General features: G+C 37.3%; 1 protein-coding gene across 1 annotated transcript in view; it reads left to right on the forward strand.

Annotated features, from left to right (window-relative positions):
* The first annotated feature begins 8388 nt into the window (after window positions 1-8388).
* Window positions 8389-27653, forward strand: part of LOC145994111 (uncharacterized) — a 113592-nt gene continuing 94327 nt past the window's right edge. The window contains exons 1-3 of the mRNA XM_083130199.1: window positions 8389-8629; window positions 11654-11707; window positions 20289-20411. Of these exons, the coding sequence (XP_082986325.1) occupies window positions 8389-8629; window positions 11654-11707; window positions 20289-20411 (418 nt within the window). The remainder of the gene's footprint in view (window positions 8630-11653; window positions 11708-20288; window positions 20412-27653) is intronic.

The raw sequence follows: 27653 nt of genomic DNA on the forward strand, positions 1-27653 counted from the left end.
AGGGGGTTGCCAGGAAAAATTCACGTACTGAGCTTATTATCCCTCCCCCCTTTTTTGGAAGTGTGTTCCAACATGACTTATGCCAGAGACAGTGTTCAATTATACAATTGATTGATAATAATGGTATTTTTGTAATTATTATAAGTTCTGCATAACTGCACCTCTATAAACAACAAAGGAAGCAGTGACGTAATAACAAATGGTTTCATGAATTTAGTGATAAATAAATGTGTCGGGCTCTGGTTCCTCTTGCAGGTAGGTACGCTTTTATAAGATACTTGTAACCTAGGGTAAATGTTATCGATTTGGTGAAATAAAAGCATGAACGGGGGCGCCGAAGTAAGCTCACCGCCTCCACCCGCATGCATTCGACGATATGCGGTTAATGTCCTGATACCTTAAAATAAACCAGGACGTCAGTTTCCCTGAATTTAACGATTCTCTCGCCTTTTATTCTATTTCAATTTACCTTTATTTTCAATTTAATACATAAATAAAATGAGAAAAATAAAATTAATAGTAGAGTATTGTATACATACATTGGCGACATCACATTTGTATTATTGTATTTACCCGTTCTGGTGACCTGAAAAAGTATTTTACAAAGTATTGCTTATTTTTTAAGGATTTTAGTTTATTTAGTAATTCGTTTAACTGCTTGTAGTGTTGAGTTAGTTTTATGTTAGTTTATGGTTAGTTTTACTTATCTAACTGTTGTTATTTTTGCTATTTGGACTGTCTATTTGCTGTTGTCACTTTCGAAATTCTCTCTCCCAACTCAAAACGAAACGAACTGATGGAAATGTTTCGATCTGGCAGTGAAGTTTGGAACTTGTAGTACCTGTTGAACGTAAAAGCTACCAAGATGTAGTGTATTTGGAGCTGCCAAGAACTACAAGTAATACTCGTATTACATGTAAGTAGACGAGGAAATGCGTGTTTTAAAATTGCTATTTGTATTTATATGCGTTGTACTGTACTACATTATATTTTAAGGACCATTTGTGCATAACATGGTATTTAGTTGTCGTAGAAGAGATTATGAGATTTTCCGTCATCTTTGTCGTTGATACAGTGTATCCAACTGATGAAGGGAAAATTTTGCACTTCCGGGCTAATAAGGTCACGTAAATCGGGGGAATAGTCAACACATGATATGCCCATTTGCCCTGATAGAGGCTTCTAAATTAATTTGTTTCCTACAAATAGGGAAATATACATGGAAAAAATCAACTTTTTGGAATGAGGAGGACATGCAGAAAGCGATTAAGGTATTTCGGGATGTTTAGTACCAACGACATGTCGCAGAACTATCTGGCGTTCTTTATTCGTATCTCCAAAGAAGAATGCGGAGTGGCCAAGAAAATTCCATGAGGAAAAAGGGGGTAAATTCCTTTGACCTTGAAGCATAAGGATGAACTGGTGTCGCAGTTATTAAATGTTGTTCGTGCAGTTTTTACCACCACCCCAGTGATGTGAGAAAGGTTATGTTCGAATTTGTCAAGTTGCTGGCACGCTCATCATCATCATCGTCATGTTCAGAGTCGCAAAAGGTCATTGATGAAGTAAACAATACTGCTTGTGGGTTCTGTAATGTGAAGTGCTAATACAACGATACTCTTTCTGTGACACTGGTTAATTGGGTACAGTGGCAAGAAAATCTCAAGCTGCTTATGACAGGAAATGTGTGACTGCACAAGGGAGAACAAAGTTTATTCGTGGAAGATGTGCGAGCAAACGTTAAGGTCCTGCACTCTAAACATAAGGTTTGTATTTGAAATTAAAGACTGATAATGATCATTTCAACGTTAAGTAACTGACCCGATTCACCCGAACTCTTAAGGGTGAAAAGGGTCATGCAGAGTTGAAGTTTAAATGTTACGGGGGAAAAAATAAGAGAAGTTAACAAATTATTCCCAATAATTTTAAATTTCAATGAAACTATACGAAATATTTAGGGCGATTCCATGGTGACATGTGTAAGTATTGAACGAAAAATCTGAAATTAATTTGTTTCTAATTCAGATATTGTGAATAAAATTACTTGCTTTTTCTTCGTAATTATTTTGGAGTAAGGGCCATATACTGACCATGGAATATTGCAGCTGTTGTTCGTAAAACGTGATTATTGCATGAAAATCAGTGTGACGCCTTTGTGCAGTGAAAAAACGTCTTGGAGTAATTGTCAAGCAAACTCTGTGAAGTGTCTGATGGTATGTTGACCATAATTTTTTCAAATGTGCAAGACAAGTGCAGTTTCAATTTCATGCAGGTTTGGTTTCAGTACACTTTCTTATTTTCTTGTGACAAAATTAAGTGTTTCGTGACGTGTATGACATAATTTTTGTGACGTGTTTGACTTTCATATTTTGCCAACTCTTATTAGGCAGAATAATTGAAAAACAGCCTGTTCAACACAAAATGTTTTATTGACAAATTGAAGAACATAAAAGTGATACCTACCGACCTCCATGGTGGAGTGGTTAGTAGCTACAGTGTGCTACGGTGTCAGGGGACCCGGGTTCGAATACCGGCCTGAACACTGGTGTTCTTTGTGAGTGTCCATTGATCAATTTCATCACATCACCATTCATCCTCATAGTTGCAATTAGCTAAAAGTGGCAGGACAGCGAAGTAAAATAAACGAAATAAAATAAAATAAATAAATAAATAAATAAATGAGGTACCAACTAATACGTTTAACAAAATAATTTTGATGTGACATAATACCTAAACTTACAATTAAGCATAACACTTTCGTAATGTTTTTTTTTTACTTACATTTCATTCAATTTAAACTGGCCAAGTGAACTTGCAGCATTAGGAGGGGACATTTTCTTTACAGTGTTAGTGATTGTGTACGGAATTTTGTCCTCAGCAGCTAGCCACTTCCAATAGTTTCCAGATGGAATCATGGTGGATACCAATATCTCTTGCAGATCAGTGTCGATAGTTGTCACTTCACCTGAGTAAACACCAAAGGTGCAACCACGAATTTTTGTCTGCGAGGGCAAGTACCAGGATAAACGTACAAAGGACTGACGGATTCGCCAAGCAAGACATCAGTAAAGTAAGTACAAACAGTTCCAAATGCACAGCAACCGGTTATGATTTCTCGGTATTTCAAATCTGCTACCAGAACGTTCGCGGACTTAGAACTAAAACAAATGAATTTTACAAAAACTTGCTTTCGAACAACTATAGTGCAATATTGATAACAGAAAGCTGGTTAACCGAATCGCACATGGACAGTGAACTTTTTGATGATCGTTATGTGGTTTATAGGTCCGATCGAAACGCAATAACAACAGGAAAAGAAAAAGGGGGAGGGGTAGCTGTAGCGATAAAATGTAAATTTAAGTGTGTGTTAGTCGACTCTCCGCGTTTAGATCCAAACATAGACTGCATCCTCGTTAAAGTGTTAATTCAAGGCATTGGGATGTTGTATATTTGTGTAGTGTACATAGCACCAGGTAGCAACTGCAATACTTACTGCGAATTCTTTAGGTTCATAGAAATGCACTGTCAACCTGGTAAAGTTAAACTCCTCTTGGCCGGCGACTTTAATCTCCCTGACATAACTGACTCCAATTATGACTTAACGATTTCGACTGGACCTTATTTAGAATTGCACAATTTCATAAACTTCTCTGACTTAATAAGCTTAAATGACGTAAAGAATAATAACGGAAAGACACTCGATTTGATTTTGACAAATGGACAGGGAATAACAGTGACACGGAGCACACAGCCACTAGTTCCTGAAGACACACACCATCCCTCGCTGCTAGTAGATATTAATCATGTCAAAGAAACCCGCTATAAAACTTGTCGTAATCTACAGTACAATTTCAGTAAGGCCGACTTTCCATCGATCTATCACAAACTGCTTAACACGAACTGGGATGTGTTGAAAACAAATAATGACGTTGATCAGGCCACAGACGTGTTTTATGAAATTATATATAAAATATTCGATGAATGTGTCCCCTTAAAGAAAAGCCGCAAAAGACAGTACCCGTGTTGGTTTACGAGCAGCATTATTAAAAGTATAAGTAGGAAACATTACCACCACAAGAAGTGGAAAAAACAGGCGGGAGACTTTCGATACCACTACAATAAATTTAGCGAATTTCGAACAATAGTTAGTAAGGAAATTATTGATGCATACAATAGTTATGTTGCCAATTCGGAAATAAATATTGCAAAAGATAGCACCCAGTTTTGGTCGTTTGTTGCAAATAAACGTAAGAAAAGCAACAAAGATCCTGTACTGTTCAAGGATAAAGTGTTGTCAGACCAACGTTCAGTAGTCGAAGCTTTTGCACAGCATTTTCAGTCGGTGTATAAAAAAGATCCCCCTAGATACGACATGAAAGTATTGCCTAACCATAAACAATATGAAACTTTGGATAATCTTAATATTACAGAGATAGGAATTGAAGACATAGAAAAAGCCATTAAAAATTTAAAACCCAAGAAATCAGCCGGACCGGACAAGATACCTCCCTATGTAGTTAAAGGTTGTAGTGATGTGTTGAAATACCCATTGTATCTAATTTTCAATTTAATTCTTGCAAAGCACAAATTCCCTGAAAAATGGAAAGCCACGGCAATTTGTCCACTTCCCAAAACCAATAACACTAATGACGTACAAGACTACCGACCAATAAGTATACTATCAGCCCCAGCAAAAATATTCGAAAAAATCATGCACTGTTACATATTTACTCACGTAAAACCTGTAATATCATCGTTTCAGCATGGCTTTGTACCACGTAGATCAGTGTTGACCAATCTCTCCGATATTACCAATTTTATAAGTTCAACCTTGGACGAAGGAGGTCAAGTTGACGCAATATATACAGACTTCTGCAAAGCATTCGACTTGGTTAACCACGATATCTTATTAAGTAAATTAGCATGCTTCAATATTTCTGAACCACTGCGCCAATTGTTCGCTTCCTATTTGCAGAACCGTAAGCAGTACGTGACGTATAAAGGCCACACATCTTCAAAGATAAGAGTCACCTCTGGAGTACCCCAGGGGTCTAACCTTGGGCCACTTCTTTTCACGTTACTTATTAACGATTTGCCTGATTCATTTGAAAATTCACACAAATTGCTTTTCGCAGATGACCTGAAATTCTACAGGAAAATAAGCAAACAAGATGATAGTGTTCAACTTCAAAATGATATTACAAATTTAGAAACGTGGACAATAAACAATGATTTAACACTAAATATCAATAAATGCCATTTTGTATCATATACTCGAAAGAAAAACCCAGTTGAATTTCAGTATCAAATATACAACCATACTCTAGCAAGAAATTTCTTAGTCAAGGATTTAGGGGTTATTTTTGATTCAAATCTTACTTTTAATAAACACGTAGAACAAATAATTAGTGAAGCGTTGAAGAGCCTTGGGTTCATTCTTAGAATGGGGAGGGATTTCAAGAGTATAGACACACTAAAAGTTTTGTATTATTCGTATGTAAGACCAAAACTCGAATATGCATCTGTTATATGGAATACAGACACAGCAAAGTACAGTGAAGCAATTGAAAGAGTCCAATCACGATTTCTAAGATTTTTAAAATACAAATTTCAGAAAGTTTACCCCACATTTGAACACTACGACAACCTAATATATGAAAGTCGGTTTACAAAGCTGTGCCATAGAAGAACGTTACAGGAAATATTATTCTTGTGGAAGTTGTTAAATAACGAAGTAGATGCTGAACATCTACTCTGCCAGATAAATGTTCGAATCCCGTCGTCGAAAACTAGACTCAAGAACGAAGTTTTTCTTATAAAGAAGGCTAGATCGGAAATTAAAAAGAAATCTCCATTGTGGAGAATGTGCACCAGTTACAATAAATTGCTATTCAAGAATAACACTATTGACATCTTTTCTATGAACCTAAGGGACCTCAGTAAAGCCACTATTAACACAATAACCTAAGCTTAAACATATAATTTCCTAATGAAATAATATGTGATCAAGTGTGTGTGTGTATATATATATATAGGAAATAATTTTAATGTATTTTATGTAGTTGTGTGTGTGTGTGTGTGTATACATATATATATATATATATTACAGAAATATATGTAATTGTATTCACTATGTATCCTTCACATGGGCTCTGTAATTGGGTATGTACCTGTTGAGTTCGATAAATAAATAAATAAATAAATAAATAAATAATAATGACATCCTTATTATTAGTATTACTACTAATAATAATATTATTATTACTAGTGGTAGTAGTAGTAATAGTAGTATCAAAGACGTTATCATCCTCATAAATTATGCAAAAAGGGGGTAGAAGTCGGTGGTAAAGCATTTGTTTGGAACAAACGATTTGAAATATTTTTTTTAACACCGTCAATTTTACATTAGCCAATAATGGAAAAGAAGCACACAGATTTTTTTCATACATATATAAAACACATATTATTTAAATACATTACATTATAGAAAACAATTATAGGGCGATCAAGAAAGTTTTTAGATCCAATTTTGGCGGTTGAAAACAATATTGATTTAATATGGAACAAATACTTTCACTGGACGCCATGGCATTCTCTCTTTTAGAACTTTTATTTCCATTTATATCATCCGGCGCCCACTCCCTAGCTAAGGCTCTGAAATTTAGAAAAGTGAGGAAAGCAGGGACTGCGAGCGAAGCGAGCAAGAAAATTTTACGAAATGTAATTTTATTTGTATCAAATTTGAAATCGAGGGAAGTAATTCCTCCTCTGTGCCCCCCTACAGGCGTCCTTGACCATCAATTTTTGCCCCCCTTTGCCCCCAAGAATTGACTTCCACCGAAGTTTGGGGTTTAATGTCCCCCTCCGCCCCCTGTGGTTGCGCCACAGGTAAACACTGTCTTCAAAACACACTAAATACCAGTCCCCCACCTGAATATTGTAGGGTAGAACTTATTTAGGGGTATCCTTTTGCTAATGATGTTCAAGAGTTGAATAAAATAGGTGTACAATTCCATGTGATGAGTTTGAAACAACATAGATTTGTTTTTGTATTTCCGGGTAAACTGGCACATTACCTTCCCACGAATTGACAATGGACATGAAGTTGTCTATCTCTTACTGGCAAACATCCATGACAACTTTTTTTCATGATGTTACTAACTGCGCAGGCAAAGTCTACAGAAGACTGAACAATAAGGTAAGTATTTTTGGTCATGACTGCCTGTGTCAGCAGAGATTTTGCTCTTTCAACAATCCTGTCTGCTACTCGTTTTCCATGGGATGTATTAGAATATTTCGAGATAAATGACTTCTTAAGCTTATTTAGTAATTTTACCATGAACGTATTTCTTAAATTCTGAGAAAGGATCATTACTCCAGATTGTATTTCATTTTTTATTCCATTGTCTATATTTTCACCTTGACATAGGAAAATTACTGAAATCAACATGAACAGAAAGCAAAAGCCAATTTACAGTGAAAATATTCACCCATGATGGATAGTACACTTTACAGCTCCCACCCTTTTCACCGTACTACATATCTGTAACTCAAATAGACGTGGATGAAAGAAACTGTATGTAAGCTAAAATCCTTAATTAACTAGTAGGCCTACACTACCAGTGTTTGTAGTCAATTCTATTGTAGTAAATTCTAGCAGTATGATTCCTACATCATAGTGTGTACTAATAATTAATGGAATTCCAAGAAATGGGTTGCACTGTACTGATGTGCTCGAAATTTTCTCAAGTCACACACGTCACATCATGTGTCACACACGTCATGTGGCACAGTTGTTTCCACTACTTCCAGGAACAGGAAGGATTTTTTTGTGGCGTTAGAAGTTAGACTTTAGGTGTCCACTTTGTCCTCAGAATAATATTGCTTCTAGCTCCCCAAGTTCTTTGTCCATATCAAAAAGTATAGATTTTTTGACGTGTGTAGCAGTATGTCCGTTCGCAACTGAAAAGCCCGTCACTAGTCTATAGAAGTGCCAAATAGGAATACTTTTTTATTATCTGTTTAGAGAAGATCCTGGTATTGAGTTCTACATTATTTTCAATGAGTTTACCAGAATTTTTTGCTATCTGGGAAACCGATCAGATAATCAAATAGCTATATGCAAATTAACAATGAAACCAAATTCATATTCAGAAAATTCAGGCCTTTTATTATGAAATTTCAATGTTTTGATATCTTTACATGGAAATTTTACTTTTGATGCAAGAGTTCATTGACCGTGGAATCGCCCTTTCGATTTGTTGATTTTTTTACCCTATTCGCCCTAAGTTAACCTAGGACAACCATTCTGGAATCCAGAATAGTTCATGGTTTGAGTGGTTAGAAAGGTAGGGTTGTGAGGGGTGAAGGTTTAGATGGGGTGATATTATGGGAACTTCGTTAGGGGATTGGCTTCCAATAGTCTACACGGACGCTAGTACTCAGTCTGGTTTCCTGATTAGGTTTCATATGGTTGCGCACCTGAAAGATAACGTCATAAGCATCAGGGTCAGTATTGCTTCTCGTCAAGGAATTCGGCATATAGGAAGCACGTGCCAGCTCATACAGCATTCTTCGCTGAGTAACGAAGGCCGTGCTAGATTCAATGTCCATGCAGACAAACGCCGCTGTGAGATCCTTGAGTGAAATCCCAGACACATATTTTTACATGAAAGGAATTATGCTATCATTGCAGGTATGCGTAAAAAGCTTCACTTTATATTATTATTTAGTTCATTTGGTGAAAAGGAACATCGATTTGAATAACTTAATACATTTATTGTTAACATCGCACTAAAGTAAATAAAATAATAATAATAATAAAAAACTTGCACCTCGCTGTGTTCAAAAACAGTCATTTCGAGAATAGGAAATTGCTTCAATGAAAACAATGTTATTGTTTATTGTAGGGTTTGCTGTTCCTTAACGAGTTATTATTATTATTTATTATCATTATGTATTATTATTAAAGTAGGGTTGCAATTATGCTTACAATTTTCTTTACATAGAATCTATAACTACAAATACAGCTTTTTGCCCTACATGAATTAATATGCAGTTATGCTATTTGTTTATAAGTATACCTAAAATGGAATATAATAAATTTATATAATTGAAGAATGTAAGAAATAGAATAAAATAAACATTTTTGCAACTACGTTATATGAAGCAGGCATTGAGGTGGATGAGGTACGGTGTCAGTATTCATAGATTAATGTCCTAAGCTGTAATTTAAACTTGGCCAAATTTCTCTCCGTTCTGCAATTTACAGGCAGTTGGTTCCACGCTTTACTTTCCAGAGATGACAGGGATTTTGATCCGTATCTTGCCTTGTTACATTTTGGTACTCGGATACTGTTGGTGTTATTGGATCGCAGATTCGGATAATGTATATTACTAGATATCATTTCTTTGTCCCTTAATAAGTGGTGCGTGTTAATTGCCTGGTGAATTTTAGTAGAAATGCATATTTTTGCCTGGATTCCAGCTTGGGTAATTGGAGTTCTTCTCTGCTTGCACGTGAAGTCGTGTGCGCGGTATTTCTTATGCTACGAATAGCCCCAATTTTGCATTTTCTCTAGTTTCCGTATTTTATTGTTACATCTTGTGAACGATATCTATCATGTCATTGTCATTCATTCGAAATAAGCCTGATTTTTAAAGTTCACTTTATGCTCGAATAGGCAAATAGGAATTTCACATACATATTAAAGTAGTGTGTTCGACCCACTGTATAACGTACATTCACCAGCGATCTAACCCGGAAACCGTGGATTGCAAGGCCGCCTCTTTATCACTATACCACCAAGAGGTGCGGAAGAAGCCTTTTCTTTAGCGGTGTTCATTTATATATGCGTTCTGAAGGCAAGAGTTATTTGAAGGGCATGGGTCTAAAACAGGGTAAGTGACATCTTGGTCATTTCTGAATTCATTAAGAAAAAGGGTTATTGGAAACTATACTGTAGATAAATTGTTTTCGTGTTGTGTTTACCAATTTCAGAAGGCTTCACAGAGTCCAATGCAAATTGTATGACATGGCAATTTCACTCAAAAATCGAAGGATCTCACATTTTACTTTGAAACTCAAAAATAACCAAAATGTCACTTACCATGTTTTAGACCCGACCCATTCATTTTACACATCCTGCTTTACGGGTATGTGGCCTACGGTAGCCTTTAAGTTGGCGAAGTCGTTCATCATTGCGGGACATAGATTAAAAGATTTTCAAATAGTCTTTATCATTCTAAATTTATTGTTTGCTTAAAATTTATCGGTGACTTTGCTTTATTAATTTGGTATACGTCACCAGATTGATAGCATGGTAAAAATTAAATGTTAAGAAATTTTAGGTCCGTGTAATAATATTTAGGGGTTATGGAAAGTTATAGAAAATATTTAATTTAATTTTATCTCTACTCTGAAGACGGGAGGAAAGGACAAAGCAAAGCTGCGAAAATTTAAACATGACAAACGTTTTAATTCTTTAAAAGGTTTTAGAGTCATATTGCACTTCCTCAATATATTTGTAGATACATACTAGTAATTTATACCTACATTTCGAGAATGCATTTTCTATTATGATGTACTGTTAGTCCTATTTCAAATCAATGTCCATACTCTCCCACAAATTCCTAAACCCTCTAATTCAATTGTTCCATTTTCCTAGTACAAATTTCATAATTATTTACATTACCCCAATCGCTGCATTAATCTCTAACCAGCAATTGTATTAACTACATAACACTGTTATTGTGATTATTCCACTGAGATCCTTAGTATTATCCATGGTTTCACTACTTTATATCTAAAAAACAACAATGCTCTTTCAATACCTAAGTCAACTCTTGCTACCATTAAATGATAAAAAATCTTTATATATCTTCAATGTCTTCTAATTTCATGGATCAACTGTACTTAAAAAAGTTCATGCCTATTTTCAGAATGTTTTTCTCTCTTATGCTATCTCACATAATTCCTTAATCTTCAAATGTCAGCATCTTGATACACAAATTATTTCTGGAATGCATTTTCAATGATTAGTGATTCCTCTCCTTCACATGTGCATAATGTAGTGCAGACATCGTAACTAAAATTAATATTGCTTGGATAAAAGTATATGTTTCAAATTCAATTACTGATTGCAAGATAAAGGCAAATCCATAACCAATTGGAGTAGTTTACGTCATTATTACAACCCATCATGGAAGTACAGCGCCACATTTCAACCTGGTGGCGGAAAATGGAACAATTTTTATAACCATCCTCTTCCCCATGGTCTGCATAGTGGATTCACCAAATTTCAGAGTTCTACGATGCCTCAAACAGGCTACAGAGGGCTCTGAGTTTGGTAACTTTATTTCTGTCTACCCGGTATGTGCTTATATAAGCAAGACCTTACGGGACGAAAATGCCTGCATCTCCGCCATGTTACGCCATGTCACACGCTATCTCGGTCCAGATCGAAAACAAACTCACTGTATAATGCTGCACGTTTCATACATTCGTTGACAGTAGTATGAAAACTGAAGTCAGTTATGCGAAAATAAAATATTTCAGTTGCCTTTTCCACCAATATTCAGAAGTACAATAGTGTAATATTTTAAAAATCATATTAAATTGCAATGTAATACAATTGTTAATTTATATTTACAGATATGAAGTTGTTTATCGACGGAATAATTGCTGCTGCGATACTAAGCATTGCTGGTAAGTTTACTGTATAAGAGTAAAATCATATTACTTGGAATTTCAAAATTATTGATCGAGAAGACATAGTGCATACTTTCATACATAAACTGAGTTTACCATGTAAATTTTCAGATATAAGTTGTTATATATTAGTGTCTTCGTGAAAGTTCGAAATTCATTCCAAATTAGTCAGTGTTTGATTCAACAAATCTTGCATGAATAGCAATAACTGAGGAGCGTAAGCATGCTGTAAGCTACCCTCGTGAGACCAGAGGTACCAATCCCTCCAAGGCCAAAGGAGCATCCCCCCAGATTATGCCACAATTATCATAGAGCATTTTATTACCACAGCGTGCCTACTAAAAGTCGCTTTTGTTAAGTTGTATATTATACATGAGATGGGCTCCTCAGTTATTGCTATTCATGAAAGAGGTAATGAATCGAACAATGACTAATTTGTAATAAATTTCAAACTTTACTTCTCACACTACACATCTAATTAATAAATCATTGATGTTTCTTATTCATTTTCTACTTTTAATATGTAGTGTGAATATTTGTAGATTGACAGTATAGAAGAAATCGAAGAAATATTAAGCATATTTTTTAATAATTTTTTTATCCTACTCTGTGTGTACAATATGAAATCAAAACTCTTTTCATGGAAACAATTTTATCGTTTCAAATACGTTTGCAGGAAAGATATTCTTTCTTTACAAACAACAAACTTAAAAATAAAGAGCAATTACATTTCCTGCGTTCCTTCCTAAAACAAATAGTGTTCGTAGTCTGGAGCGGGCCTTGAAGGCTGACTGATGTATTAATGGGAATAGAATTTTACGAGGCTTCTTGAAAAATTTCGTACGTAATCGAAGGTATTTTACTGGGCTGAATTAAAAATAACATAGTATTCAGTACTTACACTTATCGACTTCGGGATGGACGATTACAGTACTATATTATATTCTAAGCTATTCACGGTACTCTAAGTTACTACGTTATGCTTTAAACCTTCTAAAGGATGTAGAATTATTGGAAAGTTGTTAAATATTTGGTAAAAAGTTAGGTTTGTCCTGAGCATTGCACGTGCTTCAACCTCTCTTAGTGTATTATCCAAAGCTTTGTTACTGTTATAATTTCGCCATACTCGGACGCATAACCAATCAGAATTCTTAATCATAATTTTCCGAAAATAGTTAAGATAAATACTTTGAATTGGGCAGTCCAATTAAGACAGTTTGTATGTTATTGCTTTCATGTTACCAAGTTTCTTATACTGCTGTAGATTGGCGTGCGCAAATTAATTTGTTTGGAGGCCGAAACCTGGGGGCGGTAGGGCGACTGGTAGGGTTACCTCCAGTTTTCGTTTGTGCCCTCCCTATAAGGGGCCCAATGTTTAACTTTCAACATTATTTGAATTACTATAGTAAAATGCACTAGGCAATGGATAGGTTAAATTAATACTGCATGCTAATAATAAATTATATATAACATGGAAATTCTAATTATGAAGCTTTATTATTTCTTGTGAAGCAAGTATACTCACTATTTAATATTTCACTAAAATACCTCTTGAAAGGCAATCAATATTTCAGGATGAAAAGTATTGAGATAAAATATGTTAATTTGCTCGATGTTTCACATGCAAAGTCTAACAATTGAAGTTCTTGGTGAAAAGGTGGAATTCCATTCTCCAAATTTTAACCATCGTCAATTTGAAGCTTTAGTTTCCTATTGAGTTTTACATTATTTGAATTACTGTTGATCTTATTTAGAGAAGTAGAGAGAATAGTGTGCTTGCTTTTGACAATGCTTGTCTTTTGTTATGAGCCTGGAAGTTTTTTTGTGTTTGCGTCGCTTCAAATGCAATTTAGGAAGTACGATAACCCAAAAACGTCTTAATTCTGCAGCACATTCTCACGTACACAAGGGAAAGCTGGATAATGTCAACAGTAAAGATATCATGAAAGATTTCATTGAAGAACCATTCATCACCTTTGAAAAGTCAGTAGATGTTGAAAATATTACGTTTTGATTAGAACTTTCTTATATGCACCTGTAAACACGCGTATCTTACTTGATTGTGTTCAGTAGTATTTTAGTATTTTATTGTGTAATTTCAAATTTATGTTACTTTTCTATTATATTAAACCGTTGTAACAGCCATATATGCGGTTTCTCAGCAGTTCAAGTACTTAACCCTCCGTAACCAGCGCGGCGGAACTGAGTGCCGCCTTCATTAAAATGTGAATTGCTTGCCTTACCAGTGCAATAATGGCTGGGAAAGCACGAGGTAACCTTTCTACACTATTCCACGAAAACTTAGAGGCCTTCGCGCTTTTTTTTCTGGTGTTCTTTCAGTTGCTTACACGTTTGTGAAGTAACCGGTCCCCCTTAGGCGGCACTCAGTAGCCCGCGGGGGTATGTTTCCTACCCTAAATCATAGCACGCCAGCCATGAATTTGGCGGAAATAAGAATAATAGAATTACATTTCCTTCTTCGGAATGCAAATTATTTGTAATTATCCAGAAAGAATTTTAGTACCCATACGAAATGTAAGAGTTGTCAAAATAACGATATTGAAAAGTGACAACATTTCTTGAGTCAGTATGGCATTTTCTTATGTAAATCTCGTAAAAGTAGTCGAAACATATTAAGATTTGAACATGTTAAAAATATTTGGTAAGTTTCTTCGAGTTGTATTTCATACATTTGATTGCTCTTTCTGCGAGTCAGTAAGATTTTGACTGAGACATTTGGAACAAACATCTTCTTTCTAAGCTCATGTAACTTGTACGATTTCAATTCCTTTTGAAAAATACGTTGAAAATTTTGTGAATGTTGAGTTCATTTTAGTTCCTTCATTATATGGCAAAGATCTAATTATTTTTAGAATACTATTTTGGTGCATTTGCTTGAAGAGCATCTATAAGCTTGTAATTCTATAAGAGACTTTTTTTTTATTTTTAGTATATTTCCTATAATAGTCAATAAAAATGTCAAGAATGGACATATTTGCGTTCATATATATTTCACCTGATTTCCAGTAGTAAGTGCTAGTGTAATTCAACATCGATTTGCATCAATAATTCATGTAAATAATGTTGGTTTTAATCGGGCGGCACTGAAGGCCGCATTCGGGACATTTGTACTACCACGAGGGTACGGATGACGGAGAGTTAAATAAATAAATAATCGTGACTGGTCCTACAGTCAAAAGTGGAATTCGATCCCCTATGAGCCTTCACGTTGCATATGTTGAAAACGCTTTTCTCTGATGCTGTCCACTCTGCAGCATACATTTGCTCTCTTAAGGGAAAACGGGAGAACACAATCAAACCTGTGATATATTTCTTGGCTCCGAAGCGGACGATTCTATTCGTACATAGCTAGGAATCTCTTAGGCTTTCTATTTAGAAAGTACGTACTACAATTCTACTCGTATTCCCGCACTTACTTCATGCGTCGCATGCATTGCGTGGGCCCGGAAGACAACCCTGTTTGAGGAAATGATCTGGAATTCAGTCAAGCAACTAAGTATGGCGAACTTAAAACCGTGTAACAGCAAGGCTGCATTTTGCGTAGTTTCTAGCTTTCGTTCAGCGGGAAACAATTCCTTTTCACGTTTTATTAATACTCTCAAGTTGCGTATCAAATAAAAATTCAAAATATATAGACGTATTTTCCTACATATATTATTAAAAAAATAACCTTTAGCAAGCAATTATAAAATTTAAAGTAAAAGGCCGCCGAGTTCCCGCTTGTCCTTGGTTTATAAAAGCCAACTTAATACGAGGATTCAAGCGGCACTTTGGATAGTATTGAAAAAAAAATTCTGCAGCTACACACTCTTGTAATGATTGAGTTCAAAATAATTACTGAATATTACTACATCTACTTACATATCCAAAGGATAGCATGTTTTGAGATCTCTACCTTTGTTGTGAATAGCGCTTTTCCTTCACCCTTTTGTGACAACCACTTTAATCACTGAATACGAGAGCTGTCATTATTATCAAAGAAATCACGTTTCACTTTAGCGCTAAGGTTTTCACTTCACTTTCCTTTCTGCAAACTAGGATCCAATTTGAAGAAAACTCTTGAACAGCTGACAAAATGTCTTGGAGATTTCGAAACTGCAGTTTCCGGACCGACCAACTTTTAAACTATTTTCGTGGATTCCTAAAACTGAAAACGAAGTTAAAGTATTCCGAGTTTCTTTTGTCAATGCGAGCGGGAACTGTCATTCATCACTGCATTTGCTGACTTCACGCGAAGAAAACTGCGCGGCCTTCAAAAACTTACCACGCTCACTCACTACTGTTCTTAGAGACAAAACGTAACTGGCACTGCTGTCTCCCTCGAGACCTAGTCCATTTTCATCAGGGGTGTTTATAGTTCTTTACGTTAGTCTTTTCGGACAACTTAACAATTGGTCCCAGGTGCCCCCCTCACCCGAAGATACATTATATGGACTACAAGGAGAGATAATGTCCTTTAAAGCTCTTTCCTTATCCTTGAAATTTTTATCCTACACTCGTATATACATTTTAAAAAAATCGAACTACAATTTCCATATTTCTTTTAACATAATATATACCATATAGTAAGAATATTCTTAACTAAGTAAACCTAATCATAATTAGTAAACACTCCAGCATAATAAACATATTATGAAAACTTGCCATCACATGATATACATTCATACACCAGACATTTCAAATTTATCGATCTTTCATCTTACTTAAATAAAAGTTTATTTTGCGTGCACTGCAATTCCAGAATTTTAAATTCTCTTCCTGTTGAGATTAGAACACTTCACCTGAACAAGAATCATCTAAATTAAACAACCTAGTGCTGCATCGCTTTAGGTAAAGATCTAGGGACCTTTGTATAATAGACAATATTTCGAAATCCTCTTATCTACTTATGAACTCTGATTTCTTGTCTTTGAAAACACAAGGTCACCTTCCTTGATTTATTTTCTTCTTAATATCCAGAACAGTACACATCAAAATTTCGAGAATATTCTAAATTATTCATTCCTGTGTTAGCATAATTATTGTCAATTTGTGCAACTTTTAATATAATAGTTTCATCGTTGTCTTCTTCAGTTGTTTTTCCATCCATTCACTGTTTAGTGGTGGACAGCTTCCTCGTTTTTTGGATCATTCTCATGATGAACTTTTGCTACGGTATTTTCACTATTTCCATATCGTCCAATTGAAGAGTAATATCGCTCATATGTTCGTTGCTGTGCAGTGGACTGTTGGTAAGGACCATTGGCCTGGGTTCCATTTCTTTACCGCCACTGAAGTCTGGAATTTCTTCCATAATTACGTTCTCTTCCATACTGAATTGGTTTCTCTTAGAGCTCGGGCCCCCATCTCCGTTGCCAAATTCCTTTCAGTTTCCATTCTGTTCAATTGAAAAATCGTCTCTACGAGGAGAATTTGAAACTACATTTACATTTCTAACATTGTAGCACTGTTCTTCTCTCCCTCTGTTGCTTCTTTCATCATGCTTCTTACTCCGATAGAAAGACTGATTCTTCTTCTCCAACCAGAGCAATTCATGTCTGCGTAACAAGTCAGCAGCAGCAGATAAAGATTTGTATATAACCGTTAAGAGTATTTCTCTCAATCTGAATGGGAGTTGATTAGCATTCAAGGTTATATATTTATCCTCGGATAAAGATGGTTGTAGCCGTTTAAGCTGTCTGGCATTGTCCCAGAAAAATTCCTCTGAATATTTTCCTTTACCTGGCACAAATGATTGCACAAGGATTTGCGTCAGTCTGGTAGATTTAACAATTTCGGATTCAAAGGTCATTAGAAATTTTCTCTTGAAAGTACCATAGTTGTTCAATTTGTGTATATTTTCCATAAAGCACAGTTTAGCTGTCTTCACAAGAACAAAGAGGATTACATTCAAATACTGTTGTTCACTCAAGGCCATTATAGTTAAACTTTCCTCTAGGTCCTGCAGAAATTCTAATGGAAGTTGCTCATCAATTTGTCCAGAGAATATTTTTAATTTAGTAATTTCACTATATTTAATGCCGACCTCATGTCTACTACTTGTGTCCTGAAGATATTTCAAGTCTTTTTGTCTTTCAAAAATTTCTTCTTCCTACCTGCAGAACTTTCAGAATCTAAATTGCTTACATGCTTCCGGTATAGCTTCTATTTCTTACGACCCCTCAGTGAAAACTCTCTTTCCGAACTACTTGATGACGAAGTTTCAGTTTCCTTGTCTCCGCCTATAACTTTTTCCTTCCTTTCCTCCATTTCTTTCAATTTCTTATTTTGTCGACTTGTGCTTTCCCATTCGTTGCTCAATCAATTACCATTAAACTGCAATTTGAAGGTTACTTCGTCCCTAGCATTAAGTATTTCCTCTTCTAATTCATTTTTCATTCTAGCCTGATTATCTGCCATCTTTCTTTCTAACGCACTTATTTGTTTACAAAGATCTTGTATGTTTTCAGCATTCTTATGATTTCCAGAACTCGATTTTGTTTGAGTTGGTTCAAATCACAGCTCTCATCAAAAACTACATCCTACTTTTCCTTAAATTTGTCCACTACGTTCGAGACACCTTGTGAAATTTCAGTTTATCTTCCCTTTCTAAATGTTTTATTCTCCAGCTGATCTCGACAACGCATTCAAGAAGAAAAATCCTCAGGCTTATCTTGAAATTTTATAAACTCCTCTTCATTCATATCTTCGCATTTTCTGTGCGACCATTTCTTGCACAACGTACATTTAAAAGAGCAATCAATGTCCAGTCTTTTCCCGCAGCAATCTAACACGGCATACCAGGGAATTTCGGGGGCCTGATCCTTCTCATAAGTTGAAACTGATATACGATTCATGTTGTCGTTTCTGCTGACCTGATTCTCCCCTTTCCGGTAACACAAAACAAAGAGGTGTCAGTTTTCCCTTCAAGCCTAACAGCTGACGCAAATTAACTTCGTTTGACGACAGAATGTCTGGGCACGGATGTGTTTTTTCTTTAACCAATAAGCAAAAGTCGTTCCCGTGTTTCTTACGTTATACAAAAATCAATGTTTACAAAGAAACACCCTCGACAGATTACAAACAATGCTCGATATTACTTTTTCTTTCAGCAATACAATCCAAAGCGGTTTCCGGTAGTTTTGGGCACCATGTAACAGCAAGGCTGCATTTTGCGTCGTTTCTAGCTTTCGTTCAGCAGCAAACAATTCTCTTTCAGGTTTTATTAATACTCTCAAGTTGCGTATGAAATAAAAAAATTAAAAAAATATATTTTGTCCAACATATATTAAAGAATAGCCTTTAGTAAACAATTATAAAATTTAAAGTGAAAGGCCGCTAAGTGAAAGGCCGAGGATTCAAGCGGCACTTTGGATTGTATTGAAAAAAAAAATCTGTAGCTACACACTCTTGTAATGATTGAATTCATAATAATTACTGAATATTACTACATTTACTTACATATCCAAAGGATAGCCTGTTTTGAGACTCTACCTTTGTTCTGAATAGCGCTTTTCCTTCACCCTTTTGTAACAACCACTTTAATCACTGAATACGAGAGCTGTCACTATTATCAAAGAAATCACGTTTCACTTTAACACTAAGTTCTCACTTCACTTTCCTTTCTGCAAACTCGGATCCAATTTGAAGAAAACTCTTGAACAGCTGACAACATCTCTTCGAGATGATCACGTCATCAGATCAGACCCATGCTTCTGGGCACACGTTTCTATCGTCCTCACTGAAGTTTCCGAACCGACCAACTGTAACAAAGCTTTGTGTAATACACTATGAGAGGTTGAAGCACGTGCAATGCTCAGGACAAACTTAACTTTTTACAGAACATTTAAAAATTTTCCAATACTTCTACATCATTTAGAACGTTTTAAGGCATAACCTAGTAACTTAGAGTACCATGAGTAACTTAGAATATAGAATACTGTAACCTTCCATCCCGAAGTCGATAAGAGTAAATCTTTAATTCAGTTCAGTAATATACCTTTGATTACGTACGATATATATATATATATATATATATATATATATATATATCCTTGTACAATTCTATTTCCATTACATCAGTCAGCCTGCAAGGCCAGCTACAGACTTTGAACACTATTTTTCAGGAAGGAGCACAGGAAAATGTACATCTCTAATTAATTTTAAGTTTGTTGTTTGTAAACAAATAATATGTTTATCTTACCTCAAAACGTATATGAAACGATGAAATTGTTTACATTAAAAATGTTACGATTTCATATTCTACACAGAAAGAACGATAAAATAAATATACTAAATGTTGATTCGATTTCTTCTCTACTGTCAATCTCCAAATCTTCCCACTACAAAATAAAAAGCAGAAATTTAATATAAAACATCAATGATTTATTAATTATATATGTAGTGTGAGAAGTAAGTTTTACGAAAGCAACGTAATGCATTGCAGTTGATGTAATTTCCTTGTTTCGTAAATGTGAATTTCATTTATTAAAATTGAGACTAAGAAAATATAATTCATAGCGGACATTGCCAAATGAAAGATATTAATCTTACATTTTTGTTTATTGTTCGTTTACAGAATTCCATGATATCACCACTATATACCCTTTCTATGGAGAGGGAGATAACACAACTGTGGAATGCCATGCCAGGACATCTGCCCAAGGATATCCAATCCTAATGGACAATGTGTCGAAGATTGGTAAGTATCGTTTCTAGGATATAGCCTTACTGTTTCTACAATGAGTTTATCTTCTTCATGTTATTATTATCAAAACGGTTGGGGTACATTTACGTGTAATAATATTTCTGTTAAATATATATCAGCTTGTGATTGATCATACAGACACACATTTACACTACAGTATTAAAACATACAATAAAATGTATTTCCTTTAAAATTTCAATATTGAAATTATGACAGAGCATTCACAAAGTAGAGTGCTAGACATACTGAATATTCAAGAAATCAGTATAAATGAAATCGAAATTGCTATGAAAAAGTTAAAACCAAAGAAGTCCGCTGGACCTGATAAAATTCCACCATACATTTTCAAAGGTTGCTCTGATGTTTTAAAGGTTCCTCTGTCTATAATCTTCAACTCTGTCCTATCATCTATGCAGTTTCCTGATAGATGAAAAGTGACTGCAATATGTCCAATTCAAAAGTCGGGTGAAAACAATACGACACAAAAGTACCGTCCCATTTCTATTTTATCCACTCAGAGAAATTGCATGATACAAGTACAGTATTAGACGAAGGGGGGCAAGTAGATGTGATATATACTGATTTCTCAGAAGCACAGTAGACCATGACGTACTACTGAGTAAACTAGGTAGCTTTAATTTGTCACACTCTCTAAGAAAACTCATGGCGTCGTACCTAATGAACAGGCGACAGTATGTCACATACAAAGGCTCTTCATCCGATGAATTTTTGGTGAGCTCGGACGTCCCTCAGGGATCCAATATAGGTCCTCTTCTATTTTTGTTGTTAATTAATGATTTAACCTAACCTCTGATTGATTCTCGCAAACTTTTGTTTGCTGATGATTTAAAGTTCTACAAAAGAATAACAAGTGCAGACGATTGTGCCTCCTTACAACGCGACATAAATAGGTTGAGTGAGTGGTGTTCATGTATAAAACTTTCCCTAAATGTTAAAAAAAGCTTCTCTGTTACATACACCAAGCAAAAGACGCCTATCGATTATCAGTATAAAATAAATAATGTTAACCTTAAGAAAGCGGAAAAGGCAAGAGATCTAGGAATACTTTTTGATTCTAAATTAACGTTTGCCTATCATCTGGACAAAGTAATAAGCGAAGCGTACAAGCTTGTTGGATTTATTATTCGCACGGGCAGGGGCTTCAGCAGTACACAAACACTAAAAATATTGTATTATTCTCCAGTGCGTACAAAACTCGAATTTGGCTCTGTCATATGGAACACGGAAGTTCAAAAACATACAGCAAATTTAGAACATGTACAGTCAAAATTATTGCGATACATCAAATTCAAAGTGGAAGGCTATTACCCAGGTTCGAATCATATACTAACTTAATATTTAAGGATATTAACGGCAAACCGCCAAAAATTTTTAACGGCAAACTTCGATCTCCTCTGTGGCTTTCACAATTCAAAGTACGCATTCCGAACATAAAAACGCGCCCCAAGCATGGAACCTTCTATGTGAGCAAAGCACGAACAAATATCATGAAAAGATCACCAATTTAAAGAATGATTGCGGTCTACAATGCTATGGAGAAAGAGAAAAAAAGGGTCGATTTATTCAGTTATGAATACATTGGCTAGAAAAAGTAGATGGAAATATGTTATGAAACTCTACAGTATTGTTATTCTATGTATTGTATAAGAAATTGTACTATTACATTATGAGCTCTGTAAATTGGTGTAAACCTGTTGAGTTCAATAATAATAATAAATAAATATAAAGGAAATGAATAATTACAAAAATGGCAACTTTAATATTTATCTTATTTCGTTGTCAGCCAAACTTAACGGACATGAACAGTAATTTATAAGGGAAATTTTCACAGTGTATTATGTCGCACATATATTATTTAACTTCTGAAAGAAGTTTGCCTAAAAGTAAGGTAGAAATGATACGAAAACAGTAAGGAGTTCAAGAATTTGTCCAGAGCCTTCAAGTGTTATCATCCAATAATTTGTTTATGTTCCTAAGTTTATAACTATTTTTGTGCCGTAGCTAATGCTGATCTACGTACGGTGTCGTCTGATATGTGTTTGCAATGGCAATATTATCTACCAAACTCATTTTTGGTAGCAAATTTAATTCTTCGACGAAACCAATCACTTCTTGGCAAAAGTTACTTCTACGGAAGATTTCTGATAGCTTATGCATCTTTGATTTTCGCGAAAGTACATATTGCAATGGTATCGAACCCTCATTAAATGGTAGGAAATAATTTGTTGCTAGTGGTTTATTTCCTATCTTTCCTTATATTATTGAGGCAGTTCTTTCAATCAGAATTTACAATTTACATACGACCAGTCTATTACTGCATATGCATACAGTCAGCTATTGACAAAGGAACTCTTCGGGGATTGGAGTGGGTTGACCAGGCCGTGTTTAGTCCTCTGAAGTGGCAATTGTGATTGTTGAATTTACAGCTGTTGGAAATGTCGTTTCATACCTGAACAATGATTTTTTAGAAAATGGATTGTCAGGTAATTGTGAGTTCAGTAAGAAATGTGGCAACAGTGCATATCCCTAGACCGGGTTCAAATTTAGTGTTGTGATATTTGCTGGCAATAATAAAAACATCTAAAGGAAAACTTTTGCCTTTGTACGTACAACAGGTACAATTACAGTACCGTCACGCACTATTTACAGCATGAGGTCGAATTTCGAAACCTAGCTTGAGTCAGAAGGATCATGTGTAAAAAAAAGATGGACATGCCTGAAATTATAATTAAATAATAATAAACATTACAGAAATGTTACAGATCTGTGTATGACAACCAACAAGTTTCATAAATAAAGTTGTGAAAACATGATCCGGGTAGTGACCAATATTTTACAATACACTGTTAATGCGCAACAATAATTTTATGTATACGTAAATGTAACGAGTGCACTCACGGTCCCCGAAATGACGTGTCAATCATACCCCGGCACGGGGCCAAACGTCGTTACGTGTACGGGAGACCGGTCGTGACTCACGGTCCAGTTATCAAGTTCGGTACTGAGACGGTCGTTTATTGTCATACTATTGCGAGGCGGAGATTAATACCTTGAAATGTTACACTGTTTTGTTTACCTTTGATATGTAGATTCGAACATTCATAAAACACTAATAGCATAATATCTGGTACCTGAAAAAAACGTCAAATAACAACACTGACGAACGGTAAAAAAGTGAATATATATTGTAACAACAAAGAAATATTGCAATCAACAACTGTTTACAAAGCCTCCTCAAACGCTCACTCATTCACTCTCTCTCTCTTTCACACACATGAGGTATTTTTACATGTGAAGTATGGATACAAATCATGGATCTCATTAACATACCATTCCTTTTAATTTTAAACCTTTATGTGAATTTAGGGCATTTGTCTGCCAGCTCCTGTGCTCTTTTAAATTAACTTAAGTGCCAGCCCTCGGAAAGCGGTTAACTAAGACAATTGGGTCGGCGGGGTTAAATCTTTCGTTCGGCTGAACGTTTGCACCCAGTCGTAAGCACGATATTATACAAGTTTCTCGGACGGGGGTATTACACACAAGCCTCTCTCGTCCAATGAGAACAACTACACAATTACATAGTGATGCAAAAACTTAATTGGCTCCAGCTGCCGGAATACACAAATCAATCGTCGGCGCGAGCAAAAATTACCTTAAAAACCACTATGCAACAAATAATACTGTTTCACGCACACGACCTTGCAATAAAAACAACTACGCTTTCCATAATTAAAAAGGACTCATCAGTCAACAATTGACAAATTAAATGGCGCGACGGGGCGGTCGGTTACACAAAAAATGGAGCACACTTTGACAATTTATACTAAATATTAAAGAAATGAAATGGAGCTTCTAACCCTGAATGCAGACAATTAAATTAGCACATCTGAACATGAAATAACTCTTTTTTATAACAATACCAAAACAATTTTTAGACGCGGTGTTAGGTTTGGGTTTTTCCTGAGTAACTTTGCGAATAAGTGAGACTTCGGCGTTAACTGTACGGTGTTGATACTAACGACGCACGTTTACATGTACATGAGACCCTCTGAAGTATACTGTACCAGACTCTGCTACATGGCGTGGTCCTTCATCTCTCCTGGACGCGGGACTTGCACACGGTTCCTTTGTGGCGAAATTGTCCTCCGAGGTCGATCGCGACGAAGAATAATTGCGACGATATGGTGTACTTGCACCCCCTCAGAACTTCGGGCGTTCCTCTTGTCACTAGCGTCGGGTGTACGTGGTCACGCGTCGGTTCGGAATCTCTCTGGTGGCGGGCTTCGATTCGGCGTCGTTCTGGAAGCGTCGTTCTGGAGTCGTCCTTCAATCTCTCTCTCTGAAGACGTCCTTCGGGCTTTGGTTGGGACGTCGATCTGACAGCGTCCTTTGGGCAGTGTTTGGTTTCGGCGTCGTCTGACTGGCTTCGGCGTCGTTGCAGGCGTCAGGGGAGTCGACGGACTCCCTTCTCAATCTTCTTTAGCCCTCCATCCTTATGTAGTCCATGCTTGGCAAAAACAAATCACCGCGTAATCTTCACCAAAATAAGGCGCACACTGGTAACTCTCTATCTGCAAGTTGCTCACAGTACGTAAGGAAACAAAGTTCACGGACACAAAGCAATGATCACGCGAGAGTGTAGCGCGGAGATGCTCTCTCTATGAAATCCGGGTAAAAACTGTCTCTGGGGTGGTAGCACCGCATATATATAAGAGATTCAAATTCGTCCGTTGAAACCCACGCTCAGGTGGCTTCGCTTCGCTTTCTCAGGGGGTGGAAATGACCTCTGTCCATTGTCTTGAAACGCGGTCAGCGACGCGTCCTGGATCCTTGCAGGCTTGAGCTCCAGCTGGTCTTCCTGGTCATCCGTGAACATGGGTTCGAACGCCTGCTGCGACTCGAGCCCGGTAGCGGCGAAAATAATCTTTCCTTATCTCCGTGTTGGTGCAAATATGTCATGTTCTAAGCGGCGGCTGTCACTCAAGAAAAACCCCATCTCTCAACTCCCGGCGTCTGGCTCGGATACAAGTTTATTCACAAAAATAAAATCAAACCTCACACTTTCATGTTTGTGCATCAAATGAATCAATAGACAAAAAATAATTTATATCGAACTGCGTTTACATGTCACTAGATACCGTGACATCTCGCCCTCCTTCCGATCAAAAAATTCTGTAGGCGAATAAATTTTTTTACTAATCAGGGGCATGAAATTTTGACTACAAATTTTTTAACACCCTGTACAAGAAAAATAAACCAGTTCGATAACACAAAACACATGATATAAATGATACCTCCAATTTACATAATAAGTATACATATTATACACTCTGGGTATGGCGCAATGTTATTTTATACTTCTAAAATGGCGCGACGTCGCTTAACCATGTTTCGCCATCCCATTCCTCCCTTCGGCGCTGACGACCTGACGGCCCCGGCTGTGGAGACGTGTTGCTTGGATTCGGCCCGTTCGCGTTTCGCGTCGGGCTCCTTTGAACCCTCGGCGGGCTGCGTCTTGTGTGCCCGTTGTCAGAACGTGGGCTCTCCGGTCTACTGTCGGGGTGACGTTGATAATAACGTTGGAAAAGTTGCTGTCGTTGCTGTGGTTATAGTGACCCGGCGAACTGCGAGTCTGACCACCTCGACGTCTCTGTCCCCGATACTGGCGTCTCTGTCGTGGCGAAGGCGGACCATCTCGAAGCTGGCGAACTTCGGCTCCTGGAGCGCGTTGCTGCCCATCGTACCTCCTCTGGACGAAATGGACGCGTGGGTGCTTGTTTCCCCGGTTTCCTTCTTCCTCCGGTCGTCTCCTTTTGTTCCATCTGTCACTCCGCATCCTCTCGCGTTCCTCTTCGCACTGGTTTAGGTTCTCGAGCGTGAGCGACATGGCTTCTGCGTCGAAAACGCACGCCCCGTTGAGATGCCGTCTTATCTCTTGCGGGTAATGGTAAATTAAGGCCGCAATTATCTCCGACGTGGTCATCTGTGGCTGGAGAGCCTGGAACTCATTGAACTTACGCCAGAAATATTGTGAAAAAGTAAGTCCCCCGTTCCTGTCGTACCTCTCGTTCCTCAGCTGGATGAGCATTCTTTCCACTTGCATAGGGCGCTGAAAGTGTGCCAGGAACGCTTCCCTAAACGCCGAGTATGAATGAAAGTGTCTTTCATTCCGATCCAGCCAGTTCTTTGCCCGATCTTGCATTAGGCCTTTCAGCACGAGTAATCGCTCCCCATCCGCAAGTCCTAACTCCCGGGCTGTTGCTTCGAATTCCTCGATGAAGGCAGACGGCAAAATCCTGTCGGCCCCGGAGAACTTCTTGAAATGTTTCTTATATTCCGGCGGGAACAGAGCCCTTCTCGTCGGTGCTGGTTCAGACCGTATATCTTCCCGGTTTGAAGTTTGGGCTTCGAACGGTCGCGGCGATGGATAATGTAGTCCAGGTTCCACTTCGCTTCCCCCGTTGACTAGCGTAGTCGGTCTTGCGTCACTCGCGCGCCTTGAAGACGAGGGGACCGCAGCTGGCTGTGATGACGTCATGGCTGCCGGCTCTCGCGATGATCCCGGGACGTCAGCTACGTTCAATTGTTGCAGTTTATCCTCGATTTCCTTTATCTTGTCGGAATTCCCTTCCGCTATGCTCGCTGCTCGCCGCACTTGTCGCTCGAGGGCATCGTTGCTCCGATTACAGGCTGACTCCAGCTGTGCACATTGTTGGCCGATGTGTTGCAAAGCTCCTTCCTGCTCACTTACGCTCTGCGCCAGTGTTGCCACCTTGGCTTCCTGTTCATCGATGCGAGCGTCGGTCCTGGCGATCCTGGATTCGATTCGAGACTCGGATTCTTGGATCGTCTGAAGGAGCCGTTGCGTCACTTCTTCTCCGGAGGCGCGAACCGTCCCTTGTAGGCGTTCTTCCATTCCTCGCACGTCGGTCTGCATCCCTTGCACCTTAGCCTGCAATCCCTGGATGTTCGTCTGGACCTCGGTCTGCAATCTGGTTTCCAAACCCTGGATGTTGGCTTGCATCCTGGTTTCCATTCCTTGCATGTTGGCTTGCATCTCGGTCTGCATTCCTTGGAGCATCTGGAGAAGCAGCTGGAATTGGTTGGCACCACTGCCACTTCCTACGTCATCTTCTTCCTTGCTGTGGTCGCTGTCCGCACGTGACGATGTACCCCCCTGGGCACTTGGTATCTCCCTTTCCATTCCTGGCGGGC

This window comes from Lepisma saccharinum, chromosome 10 (assembly GCF_977018435.1).
Source record: "Lepisma saccharinum chromosome 10, izLepSacc3.1, whole genome shotgun sequence".
Taxonomy (NCBI): Eukaryota; Metazoa; Arthropoda; class Insecta; order Zygentoma; family Lepismatidae; genus Lepisma; species Lepisma saccharinum.